General features: G+C 43.3%; 1 protein-coding gene across 1 annotated transcript; it reads right to left on the reverse strand.

Moving 5' to 3' along the window:
- Nucleotides 1–1,955: 1,955 nt before the first annotated feature.
- LOC143561085 (26S proteasome regulatory subunit 4 homolog B-like) lies at nt 1,956–4,846 on the reverse strand. Its single transcript, XM_077049227.1, has 6 exons — nt 4,296–4,846; nt 3,261–3,506; nt 2,934–3,103; nt 2,637–2,853; nt 2,250–2,390; nt 1,956–2,050 (listed from the first exon to the last, which is right to left on the reverse strand). Exons 1-6 carry the CDS (start codon nt 4,770–4,772, stop codon nt 1,967–1,969), a joined length of 1,335 nt encoding a protein of 444 aa, XP_076905342.1. The 5' UTR covers nt 4,773–4,846; the 3' UTR covers nt 1,956–1,966.
- Nucleotides 4,847–13,669: the final 8,823 nt, after the last annotated feature.

Genomic DNA, 13,669 nt, shown 5'->3' on the forward strand with positions numbered 1-13,669 from the left:
GTTGTCTTCTGGTGGCCTTTGTATATTAATAAAATCAGTCAGGATCAGGTATGTGGTGGGTTGCAGCACTTGTATAGGATTACAAGATTAACTACTGGATGCGGAATTAGTCTTGCAGTTATAATCACATGCTTGCTACGTGTATTGCTTTTGCAGGGACACACAAGTACGCTGAACATGTTTTAAGTGTATATTGAACGATCAACGTCAAAACATAACTTGCTTGTGTACAAACTACTTGTATCTGCAGATATGTCTAAATGCATCAAGCAGTATAAAATAAGAAATACTGATCAAGTCAGAACAGATTTAATTGATTTGATTGAGTTAAGTTCATGCAATTTATTACTTATTAATAATTTCGTTGGCAAAACCGGAGGGGCTAGGTCGGAAATCAGGGAACTTAGATTGGAACTCATTTGCAGATATGTCTCAAGATTGATTTCCTAAGATTCTGGATTTGAACTTAGATTGGAGCTCATTTGAATAAATAACTCGAGACCAAACTTGACCAGACTCGTGGAGCCTAAATGAACTTATTATTTATTCAAAAAGTATTGACTTTTATTTAGTATATGATAAGAATCACTAACTAAATCATGATGTTCGTCTTTTATGGGAACGTAGAGTTTGGATTACCTGATTTAAAGAAACAATCATATGGCTAATAAACGTCTAAAAAAATGTCACGTTCTGCAGAGGTCCACAATCTCTCAGAGAAGGTTTGTATTTTACCTTCACAAAAAAATATGTATTCATAAAGGTTGGCTTGCAGTAATGGTTTCGGTTTGGTTATTTATACACTTAACCATAACTGACAACAAAACTTGCCAAATAACCCTAACCGAACCATCGGTTTCTCAGTTGATGAGGCAATTGGTGGTTTAATCATTTGGTTTTTCCGTGCGCCTGGAATGATCACTAAATATGTTAAGGTTTACAACTTGTGTAGAGAAGGTTCCTCCTATGATGTTCCTGGGCGCCCAACAATACATGCCGTCAATGTTTCCATATCCCACCATTCCTCCAGGTCCACAGCCTAATTTGGCTGCAACACCAGCTGCTCATCTCAGTCAACCGTTACCAGTTCCAGGATTTAACATGGTGGGTCCTACAGTTAATCTGTCAACTCCAACAACGAACTCGTTGACTCTAAATAAATAGTCAAAATCATCCATAAGTACTTAATTTTGCATGTCCGTTTCAACAGAACCACGGTCTCTGTCACACAGGATTACCGCCTCCTCAGGTATATGACCCATTACTTGATTTACCCAACCTGCCCGCTTACCCCTATCCTAACTTATACATTTGAGTTCCCCAGTTGTGTTTTTTTATTTTCAGAACCAAGGAGCCGTGCTCCCAACCGCAAGTAAACTGAGCAGCAACAAAGATACTAACAGCCATGATCATCATCACCGAACAGGTAAACCAAGACCTACTAAACGTCTACCTATAAGCATTTCTATAAAAATAATAAATATAGTGTGTTAAGTAATAATCGTCGTGCATTTTCAGGTTGAGTGATTAACAGGAGGATAATTGCATAACAGGCTAAGAGTTTCAGGTTCAGTGATTATCAGGAGGATAATTGCATAACAGGCTTCTTGGCAGGCTAAATTTTGTAGAATAAGAAAGACTTGAAGATTCAAATGTTTGTCAACTTTCAAGAAAACCTGTTGTCTTCACGCATAGCATGTAATTAGAATAATCTACTTAAGCTTCTTGTTTTAAGGTTTAATGTTACAAAGTATGTCTCACTAGTTTCCATCAATCTTAAATTAGTATTTAAGATCAAGTAATTATGTATTCGAAAAACTGAATAGTGTCCAGAAAGGGAACTTGCATTTTTCTACCCAAAAAGACAGAACAATAACATACTTCAATACTTCCCAGGCACTGAGAAAAACAAATTTAAACGTAGAAAATAGCGTGTACAAGATGATTGAACGAAAAATAAGTGTTTTTACATATAGAGCCCTTCCGGTACGCCTTCCTTCTTCTTGAACATAACCTTGTCCTTTGCTTTCTTAAAATCCGCATGAGTCACCTGAAAATGAAATAAAAGTTAAAAAACATATAACCACAAGCCGCAAGGTGGTTGTTTCTTTTAGAAAAGGAATAGAAAGTTGCCCAGTGTGTTCTCTAATACATAAAAATGCCTCCTAAATACATTTTGTTTAATAATTAGATTATTAAATGAATAATCTAACTATTGTAATCATAATGAACACACTGTAAATCCAAACCTTCATTCGGCGTTCTCTCAAAGCAAGCAATCCAGCCTCGGTGCAAATGGCCTTAATGTCAGCCCCAGAAAACTCATCTTTGGTCATAACAAATTCTTCCAACTTGACATCATCAGCTAAGGTCATTCTTGATGTGTGTATCTGAATCAAAATATTCATTAAGTATAAAATAAAATATGCACACAAACAATACACATATATGTGGGCGCATGCAGGCGAGTGTTTAAAGGTTGGCAAAACATAATGCTTTTGTTAACTGAAGTACTGAACTTTAGTATGTGTAAACCACCTTTAAAACCAGTTATTTAAAAAAAGCTTGGGTTAATCACCAAAATTACAAATATTCTTAGGAATATATATAATTACTGTGAGTTTGTGACAATGTACCAGAAATATACGCCTTCTTGTTTTAATGTCGGGAAGCGGGAATTCAATCTTCCTATCTATACGACCAGGCCGAAGGAGAGCCGGATCAAGGCTTTCAATTTTATTAGTTGCAAGTATCACTTTAACATCACCTCTTGAATCAAAACCATCCAACTGATTCAACAACTCAAGCATAGTCCTTTGAATTTCACGTTCACCACCAGAGTTAGCATCATACCTGCACCAAGACCCTAGTTAAAACCGTCTTTTATAACACAGCTTCCAAGATTTATTTAGAAAAAAATCCAAAAAATGTACCTCTTTGTACCAACAGCATCAATTTCATCAATGAAAACAATAGATGGTGACAGGTCATCAGCAACCCTAAATAGTTCTCTCACCAACTTAGGACCATCACCAAGGTACTTTTGAATCAATTCGCTCCCAACAACACGTAAGAACGTTGCTGATGTAGAATTTGCCACTGCCTGAATAACAAACAAAATGTTCAAATATAAAAAGGGAAACTGATATTACTTATACAGTTATGCAATACGAAAAATGAAATTAATATTACTTATACAGTTATACATGTTTGCTTATCTTTTACATGAATTTGCATAACAAGAAGTTTAAAATGCACACCTTTGCAAGAAGTGTCTTGCCTGTCCCAGGTTCACCATAAAGTATAACACCCTTTGGAGGTTTGATACCTATGTCTTCATATAACTCAGGGTGAGTTAGAGGGAGCTCAACCGCCTCTTTAATTTCTTGTATTTGGGCATCTAGACCACCAATATCAGCATAAGACTCTAAAGGCGCCTTCTCTACTTTCATCACAGAGACCATGGGGTCCACATCATCTTGAAGAAGCCCAACAACAGAAAGAATCTGGAAACAAACAACATGAAATCGTAATGAACTTAACAAATCTTTTTCATTACTCACTGGAATGATAAACTGTTAATGGCTAATCTAGACAACTGTATAAATTCTATCTTTAACAAACACCTATATCAGAATGCTGGAAATAGAAGACAAAACTTGAATAGTGTGCTGCTAAGCAGTAAACTGAGGCAAAAAAATACATACAACATGGGGGTGTGCATGGTACGGTTCGGTTCGGTTATTAGCCGCAGCCGAAACTGAAATCAAAGTCACTGGTCAATCTAGTTTATTAACCAATCAGTTTTCAGTTAATCAATTTGGTTTAGTTTGTCCGTTTTCGGTTCGCTTGATAACCAAAATTAAACTTGGGCTAAAACTTCTGTTTAGAAATACATGAAATGTAGGTTATAAAACATGAAATACATGTTATCGGAGGCTTAAAAGCTAAAAATATATGAACATATATGATTAGGTTCGGTTAATTTCGGTTAACCCAGAGCACCAAAAATACCAATAACTGATTTTAAGTTAATTCAAAGTTTTAGGTTAATTTCAATTCAGTTTCAGCTATTCAGTTAATGCAGAAAAATATTGGATATTGACCGATATTTATCGCCGTTGGATATTGATAATTTTAATATCATGCATATAACAATTTAAACACTTAACAATTCAGTATACTCTCCTACCATTAACAATTAACCTTTTGCAGCTAACAAAACAATAACAATTGTAGCACACAGGAACTGATTAAGACTTAAAAAACCGATATCATGGAAATCGGTGATATACCTTATTATGCATCAAAATGGCACACCCAGGCTCAAGCTGATCCTTATCCACAACCGACAATATCCCGACATAATACTCCGGTCCAACCGAGGACGACACAATGGCGTGATTCTCATCAATCAACTCCTCCAAATTCCCCACACTCATCGGCGATCCACGTAGATCATCCACCTTCGACCTGTCTTCCTCGCTCTTCTCTTCCTGAGGCTTCAATTGCTCCTGATTCGCCACAAACTCTTCCTCCATTAACAAGTAATCCTTTATTCGCTCGAGTTTTAATAACCTGAGCCTGCACTTGGAGTGCGGTGTTACGGTTGGTAGCCTGGCTGCTGACTCTGGTCCTTTTTGCTTTCGTTGTTTCCGGCCCACGCGAGACGGAGGAGCCGCCGGTTCGAATTTTTTATCCTTTTTGTTTTCGTCGGTGGGTTTGCGGTCGCCGGGTTGACGGTTCAGGCCGCCGGGTGTTCCTTGGCCCATGGTTTGGTTGAGTGTGGATGGAGAAGATGGAATTGGGGTTTTGAATTTGAAGCTTTTGTTGTTGGCTATCTTTCTGTTCAAGAAAGAATGGTGGTTTCGGGTTGATTGATGGGTATGACTTGACCCGGGTTTGGTTATTGTGTGTCCTGTGTAATGGGCTGATATTTTGATTAATGGACCAACTTTTAGGCCCATAAAACCTACCCATTATTTGGACCAGTTCGAACTTTCATGCTCCTAAACCGGTTCGTTTGCAAAACGGTTCGGTTTGACAAAAAAACCGGTTTTGTACACCTCTACCCACTAATTTAGGATTTGAATTCGGTCTTAATCAGTCTGACCATTTTTAAAAAATGGTTCAACCATGTAAATAAAAGAGAATAAGAAGGCGCACGCACAATGCGGCAGGAAACTCATATTCTGAGATGTTTCGGTCCAATTTTGATGATTTTTAGGCCAGTTGGTATTAACCGGTCTAACTGATTATTTCAAATAAATTAACCACGTAAATAATAAAAGAGATATAAGTATCAGTTCTTCCGATTTGCCTTGTTTTAATTAACAGCCCTGACATTGAACTAGTAACTTTTAGAAATTTGTCAGTTGGCTTGTTTGTGCATTGAACCTGGATTATATATTCTGTAGTTATAACTTATGCATGCTTGTTTTATATACACAATATGCGTGAAAATAACAAAATATTTAAAATAACGAGGTAGCTTGAATTTTTATGAGTTGAACTCAAACTCAATATTTCAGTTTGTTGAGATAAACAAGCCAAGTTGTGTTAACTCATTTTACTTTTTCGTCTGATGCAAGGCCCAACCATGCTACTTTAAGTTAAAGCTTATGAAGAAACACTAGGTGACCCCGGGCAGATTACGGATAATCTGGGGGTTAAATAGATGTTTCCCACGAGGGGTTATGTCCGGCAAAGATGGTTCTTCTGGTGACCTGCAAAACAGATACCGTGAGCTCGTCACTTAGAATGGGGGTACCTCCTTGTGACCACCCTCCAGCGTGAGAATCAGACTAGATTGCTCTTGAATATAAGTGTATATTAAGAGATTGCTAGAGAAGATAAGATAATGAGATATCAGATAATGTAAGATAATGTGTCCATACCATTCCAAGGTGTTGGAGTATTTATAGCCGAAGGTAGGTTTCCAAGAAGGTACAGCCGGCTGAATAGTATTCCTGTTCTGCCAACTGTGGGCTACGCACATGCCATGCTGGTGGTTGGTGGGTAGGCAGCGGCTGATAGTGACCAGGCCGGCTGTGTACTATTCCTTTTCCACCAACTGTGTGACATCTGACCCGATCCGACCCGACCCAGGTACCCGTTTCTCTGACCCGAACTCTTTCTTTTATGATTTAGTATTTATTTATGCTTATATTTTACTAATAATAATGTATTTTCCTTCTCGCCTCTTTCTCTCTCTTTCTTTCCGCCGTCCCGTCCCTCTCCTTTTCTCTCTTTCCGCCTTCTTTTCCCTCTTGTCGCCGTCCCGCCCTTAAGCCTTGTTTCCCTCTTTCTTCTAACTCTTTGCTTGTCCTTTGTTCCTTCCCGCCTAAGGTTGTCTGCGCAGCTCCACGCGCCAGACCCCTTACAAGGAATCCTGCGTGAAGACCACCTGTTTCAGCGATACGCGAGACGAACTCTTCTCGCAGCGCGCTAAGAATTGTAATTCTTCTCGCAGCGCGCTAAGAACGGTAGTTCTTCCCGCGACGCGCTAAGGATTTGTAGTTCTTCTCGCAGCGCGCTAAGAATCGTAGTTCCCTCGACGCGCGAAGAATTATAGTTCCTCCCGCGGCGCGCTAAGAAATGTGATTCTTCCCGCGACGCGCTTGGAAATGTAGTTCTTTCCGCGACGCGTTAAGGTTGTTTCTGTCTGCCTTCGCGCTCGCGCTCTCTTGACCTTCTGTGTCTGCCTTCGCGCCTTAGCCTTCTCGCGCTGAACCCCTTTGAGTTTTCTTCTGTTTAATCTAGTCGTTTGCTTTTGTGTTGTCTTATCTTTTGAGCTGTTGACCTAATCTGCTTTATGTCTGAAAAGTTATTTTCGGCGCAGCATGCGCACCAACCCCATTGGTTGACAGATAAAGTGACTGACATAATCTTTTGAGAATCTGCTTTTGCCATGCTTGACCAGTACCTTTTTCTGAACCGCCCATGCCTTTTTACTGTTCCCTGACAGCTTTATCTTGCCTCTGCAGCTGCCATATCTTTCCATATCTTTTGCTTTTAGAATCTTTTACTTTTTGAGATCTTTTCCCCTTTTTCTGGATTTATGTCTCCTAGGGTTTTCCTATAAATAATAATAATATTTTCATAACACATCACACACAAACACTTAATCTCTCCTGTTCTCTTGCCCCTTGCTCTCTCTGCCGCCTCCCTCTCTGCCTCCGTCTTCCTCCCTGTTCTACCCTGCTTTTCCGGTAATATATATATTATATATAATAATTTACTTATTAATTATGCTAACTTATAATCAAGACTTAAAACAAATCATTAAAACAACAATCTTATTTATAGGTTAACTTGTGCTTGTTTAAAGTTGGTTCTTGCTTTATCTTACACCGCATCGTTTATCAAGTGAGTAATCTCGTACCTAATCCCTTTTTGCTTTTAATGTTTTGGGATGTTCATGTGTTCATACAAACTTAGAGTCTTAAACTTGTTTATGAACTTTAGTCGCGCAGTATCCCATGTGTTAAGGACGTAGACTTGGCTGTTTATTTGTATGTGTGGATCATTAACCGTCTTGTCGGTCTATTCCGCAGTTTTCATGGTACCATTAGATGAACACGGGAGAACTATCGTTTATGATTTTCTCTTTTGTATACACATGCACAGTTTGTCTTGTTTGTGAGCTCAATTGTGAGCACTGGCAGTCTTATGAATCTTAGAGTTGGTCCCGATCAAATTACACCCTTGTTGAAAACCAGACATACACATGTTGCGCGCAGATTTATTGTTATCTATGTATTGTATTAAACTTGATTTCTCACCAACACGCAAGTGTTTGACGTTTTATTTTAACACATGTTCAGGTTTGCAGTAGCTGTTTTGGAGCTTGTGGACACGTAGGAAGTTTTCTTTATTTTTGACCTAGATTAAAATGTATCAAGACAAGTTATTGCTGTTCGAATATTATGATTTATAATATATTGATTTATGATGATTTTTGTTATCTTATTTTTTTGCTTTGCGCGTGCGCGAATGAATGTATTTATTAAATATTGACACCCAATAGTGTCACGAGTAATGAAACAATATGTGGCGCCCCGATGTATAATCCGCCTTTGGTCGGGGTGTTACAAACTGCAGGCTATGCACGTGCTACGACAGGTTGGTGAGTAGGCAGCGGCTGATAGTGACATCAAGTAATAGAGCATGCTGCTCGTTGTACTGTTGTCAGTGAGCTGTCGCAGCTTTGGTCAGATCTTTTGTCCATACCTCGTCAGGTACAGTACAAAAGATCCTCCAGTAGCGTACGGACTGGCTTATTTGGGCGGGAGTTTTCCCGGCTTTGTGCGGGAGTATTCCCGGCTTGCTCACTCCTTCTTCATGTGACATTACTGAATTATTTAAGAGTTAAGTGCCTTGTGCGTGTAGCCTTGTTGCGCGGGTAGCCTTCCCTGATGGCTAGTATCCGTTGCTGCGGGAACAGGCGGAGTACGTCGACCATTGGGAGGCTTTTCCTGCGGGAACAGCTTGCGTACTGCGCGTAAGGACGTCACGTCTCTGAGCATGGTTGGTCCTGCGGATCCAGTTGGTTTCTGCGCAGACGTCTCTCTTCAAGGTGAGTCTTGCGAGTTTAGCCTTTGCGCAGACGTCCCTGTTGAAGGTGAGTCTTGCGGGTTCAACTGCGCAGACGTCCCTCTTTGAGGTGAGTCTTGCGGGTCCAACTGGGCTCTGCTGGGACCTACCTCTTCAAGTCCCCCCAATCCAATGTTCTTCTCATGAATTGTTAATAAGTGAGGTGAACTTTTGGACTTAAGCAAAGGGTTTTGAAAAGGGTTTAGTTTTAAGGTTTTCCATGGGGATTCTTCCCGCGGAAGTCCTAATGTCACGTGCAGAAATTCCCGACTTTTCTGCTTGATCTTTGGGTATGATGCGGGTAGGTCTGTAACCTCCTCGCAAGTCAGGAGCGTTGAGTTCCACTTGTGTAGATTCTCCATGAGATTATGGTAGTTTTGAACATAGTGATCAATTATGTTAAAACAACCAATTCCATCTTGGAGCTTCCAACAATCTAGTTCTCGACGTTCCCGCTATGTGGGGATGTTATTCCCGTTTCCGCAAGCATGGCCCAGAAGATCCTTCTTGGTTTCAATTCCCTGCGGAGTGCTAGGTATGTGAAGGGTTTCGCATTGACACTGTACCCGCACTCGTCTTATAGTTACTTTACTTCCAAGGTATTCCTGACTTCAATTCCCTGCGGGTGCTAAGTATGTGAAGGGTTTTGCCTTGACAGTGTACCCGCACCCGTCTTATAGTTACTTGGTTGCCGAGGTATTCTTGGCTTCAATTCCTGCAGGTGCTAAGTATGTGAAGGGTTTTGCCTTAACACTGTACTCGCACCTGTCTTATAGTTACTTGGTTGCCAAGGTAAGGGGTATAGTCCCGCTTACTTTTGAATCTTTTTGAATCTTTTTGAAATTCGAAGAGTTGGTGAAAGGATAAGAACAGTCCAAACTGTTGAAACGTCGTCCGACGGTTTCTTCTGACAGTGTCATGACGTACAGGAAGTTATGACGACGTGACAGTATATGGTCATTCCAGACGCTTTTTCAGGCGCGTGGGCGCGAGTTTTCGGGCGCGTGGCCGCGAAGTTTACGGCACGCGTCCTGTCAACAGCTGTTGCCAGCTTGCTTTTTCCACGTGTCATAGTTTCATTGCACCAGCGTTTCCTCTCTCTTCCGCATTAAATTCATCGCATTCATTGCGATGAGTATATAAAGGGAGGAGAGGTTGCATCTCAACTCACAGTTTCACCTCTCTTCCTCTTCTAAACGATTTCCGGCAAATACTCTAATTTTTCTGTCGAGCGTTCTCCTGAAATCGTTCTTGTTTACATCCCAAACATGTCTTCTCATGATCCTGAGGTTACTGTCGAGGAGTCCGATGTATACCTCGAGAATCCGTCGTCCACGTCGGACAAGGATGACAAGAGTACTGCTGGCGAGTGCCAGTGTGCTCTTCCGATCGACCTTTATCAGTACGTCGTCAGGAAGTTCATGCTCGAGCCTTTCGAGCCTGAGTTTCCTGCACCTCATCAGACGGTGTACGATGCCCCCAAAGGCAAGATAGGGGTGTACGCTGCATTCTTCGTCTATGGGAATCTTAGGTTCCCATTGATGAAGTTTGTATACCGTGTTCTGGAGAGACACGGTGTGCATCTGACTGAGGTACACCCAATGGCGATCGCCAAGATCCGCCATTTCGAGTGGGTGTGTCTCATTCTGGGTGTGGAGCCCCATGTTGACCGTCTGATGACCTTCTATTCCTGGAGGTGCATCCAGGGGTGGTATACATTGGTCAATCGGATCAAGGGTTTGAAGATCTGCGCTACCGAGCGCAGTCTTCGATCTTGGAAGCGGGAGTTTTTCTATATCTCCGCTCGCGTCGTCCCCATAGCGATGACGTTCAAGAACGGGAGAGCTCTCCCGAACCTTCACGCCTCCAACTACCAGGAGGCGGAATGGTTCTCCAAGGTTTCCCGGATCCAGTCTCCGGTTTACCGCTTTGCGGAGTCCGGGATGGTGATGCTCGGGATGAGCCGGGTGTGGAAGGAGGCGTCACAGATTCCCATCGTCCTCGAATACGGTTTGAACTCTGTCCCTTACGGTATGCTTTATATTATCCGTTAATTTAGGGTTTTTGTTCTAACCGTTTTTTCTTTTTATTTTCAGAGGGAAACGACTTGCAGTCTCTCCTGCAGCCGCGGGAGAGTGATGGTCCCGCTCGGATGGGTACTCGTGCTCTAGATGAGAACGAGTTGCCCATCCTTGAGCAAACGGCGGATCGGTTCGTGGAGGTCTACCCGCCAGGCCACGAGATCCTGAGCGCCAGGCGGCCAGGTAAAGAACTTTTTGACCCTCGCCCTCTCAATGCTCAAACCTCTGCGGGAATTCCTCTAATTTTGTCATCTTCTGATGAGGAATCCGCAGATGGTCCTTTCTTGGCGAGGAAGAAGAAGGCTGCCGACGGGAAAGGCAAGGCGAAGGTTGCCTCCACTGCCGATCACGGGAATCGGTCAGAGTCGGAGACCGAGAGTGAAGAGGTGGCGGGGAACCCTGGTGGTGATAAGACCACTGTTCCGGAGGTTGAGACAGCTGTCACCTCCGGGCAGCCTAGTACAACGACGGTGACAGGCGTGAAGAGGCCGGCTCCATCGGCTTCGTCCCCGCCTATTCGCACCTTCAAGCTCAAAATGACTCGTGAGTGTAAACTTTAACTTTAACTTCATATCTTTCCGCCATTATATTTAAATATGTTGTCTTCATGCAGGCGTGGATGCAACCGCATTCCAGGGTGGAGCGGGGAGGAGCACTTCTGAACCCATGACGGTAGGTTTGGTCAACCTACCCGAGGCGATGACCCAGGCGGCTGCGCCTGCTTCACGTGTTGGTTCAGTTGCTCACTCGGTTGAGGCAACTGTTCCAACTGTGACGGCGTCTCCGTCGGCTGTCAGTGCCATATTCACTGATTCCTTCACTGAGCCGGCGGTGAGTTTTTCTGCGGGCTCTTCCGCAGCGGTGACCACGGTTGTGAGTTCACCTCCGGTGAGTTCACCTCTGTTGGTTCCTACGACGGCGGCTTCAACCGCGCCTCCGGCACCGGCGACCACCTCGCCCCCGACCGGTTCAGCAGGTATGTTTGGGGTTGGGGCATCTAGCCAATCTCTGCCTCCTTCCCATCTGCCTGACCAGGTTCGGGTGATGGGTTTGGCGGCTACAAGCCTGTCGTCGACCCTACAGGTGCGTAGGGTTATTTTGGCTTGTTATGTTTTTTTTTTAATCATCTTTTCCTAACTGCTTTTTGTTTTTGCAGTGTCGGATTCGAATGAGGTGTTTGTTCCGCGGTGGAACATCCGCCGGGGAACCACCCTTCGGACGGCTGTGGACTGCGTCGAGTGGGCGCGCCACGTCGCCCCCAGTGGTGCACTGGGAGAAGCTATGTCAAGGTACCAGGAGGGTAGGCTGACAAACGAGCTTCGAATTCTCCTTGCCCGGATGCAGCCGCGCGTCGAGCTGCTTTGTCGTGAAAACGACAAGTTAAAAGCAGCTCGTATCCAAGAAGTAGCTCAGGCGCGGGCTGTCCGGGAGGAGAACAGGAGGCTCTCCGCTGTTGCTGCGGAGAAGGAGAAGGCCTTCAAGGCCCTTGAGGTTGAAGTTCAGGCCCGTCTCGAGGCCCGTTCCAAGGCTGCCCAAGCTGTTAACGAACAGCTTCGGTTAGCTAAGGAAACCGCTCGGAACGCAACTGAGAGGGCCACCAGGGCTGAAGCTGTTGCTGAGCCTCTACGCACCGAGAATGAGGAGCTCAAAGCCAAATTAGAGAGGCTCCAGCAGGCTCATGACGCCTTGGCCATGGAAGACGCCAAGAAGCTTCAAGAAATCTTGGACCAGAGGGGTATGCTTGACCATACTGAGACTAAGCTAAAGGGCGTTGAAGAGGCTGCTGCTAAGGAAGTGTTGCTTGCCAACCTTAACAAAAGTGAAGCCGAACGCGCCCGTAACCAAGCTCAAGCTGCCTTCCAGGAGGCTCTGGTTACCAAGGAATGGCTTTTATGAGAAGCGCTGTCGCAGGTAAGCTTAGCTTCATAATGTCTTCACGCTTTTCTTTATACTTAGAAAAGGTTTTGATACTTGTATTTTTGTTTTGTAGGTTGTGCATCGGGTCTTCACGGACACATCATATGACGATGCCATGAGCGCAGCCCTCAACGCTTCTCATGAGGATGGGGAAAAGGCTGGCTTCCTGCCTGGTCAAGGGTTCGTTGAGAAGGGCATCCCACCTTCCAACTTCCCTTTATATGATGTGGATACTGAAGCTGCTTATGACCAAGCAGTGAACCAGTATGCTGCCTTCCCGCATCCAGTGGTGGAGAAGGTGAACGAAGTTGTTGCTGCTGATGATGGGTTAACCATTCTCAAGACCTTCCTTGAACCGCCACAGCCAAGTGATGGTGCGGGTATAAGTGGGTTTGGAGGAAGTGGTCCTGAAGCTTGAACCTTTAGATCCCTTTCCACTGTTAGGATAGGTTTATGTTTTTGTATAGATTTACACTCTTGTAGGCGGGTAGATACCCGGCCATTCTTGTAATACTTGAATTTTTATGGAATGTAAATCCTTTGTGCGGGTAGGACCGTCACTCTTGCTTTATAAACGTTATACGACTTGCTCATGCATATTATAGTTTAATTTGGCACTTGTTTTGCCGCATAAACAATATATGATTCGCTTGTGCATACTTTAGTTTAACTTAGCAATTTCTTAAGTACTTTGAATAAGTTAACCTATCAACGTGGCAGATAATAGGTTAAAGTTTTGCTTCCTCTTTCGTGATTGTGCGGGTAAGACCGTCACTTGCACTTAGTAGGATGGCTAAACTTTACCTATATCTGACCTGCGTGGAGGTTTTCCTCATTTTTTCCTTGAAGATATTTTCTAAGTGTTCTGAATAAGTTAACCGTTCGACGCGCGGTTGTCAATAGGTTAAAGTTCAGTTTCCTCTATCATGATTTGTGCGGTTAGGCCCGGCACTTTCATTTAGTGGGATGACCGAACTTCACCTATGACTGACCTGCGTGAAGGTTTGCCGTTTTTTGTGTTTATGCGGGTTTTGCCGCCTTCCACACGCAACGATTTCTTCACACTTATTTATGCG

The sequence above is a fragment of the Bidens hawaiensis genome, unplaced genomic scaffold (genome assembly GCF_021521415.1).
Source record: "Bidens hawaiensis isolate Kalapana, Puna unplaced genomic scaffold, B.hawaiensis_p1.1 tig00020534_1, whole genome shotgun sequence".
Lineage (NCBI taxonomy): Eukaryota > Viridiplantae > Streptophyta > Magnoliopsida > Asterales > Asteraceae > Bidens > Bidens hawaiensis.

What these genes read in the sequence shown, in the direction of transcription:
- LOC143561085 (XM_077049227.1), bottom strand. Translation starts at nt 4,772, where the DNA reads ATGGGCCAAGGAACACCCGGCGGCCTGAACCGTCAACCCGGCGACCGC. An exon ending in CCATTTTGATGCATAATAAG is followed by an intron (nt 3,507 to 4,295) that starts GTATATCACCGA and finishes GTTTGTTTCCAG; the next exon opens with ATTCTTTCTGTTGTTGGGCT. An exon ending in TGAGAGAACGCCGAATGAAG is followed by an intron (nt 2,051 to 2,249) that starts GTTTGGATTTAC and finishes TTTCATTTTCAG; the next exon opens with GTGACTCATGCGGATTTTAA.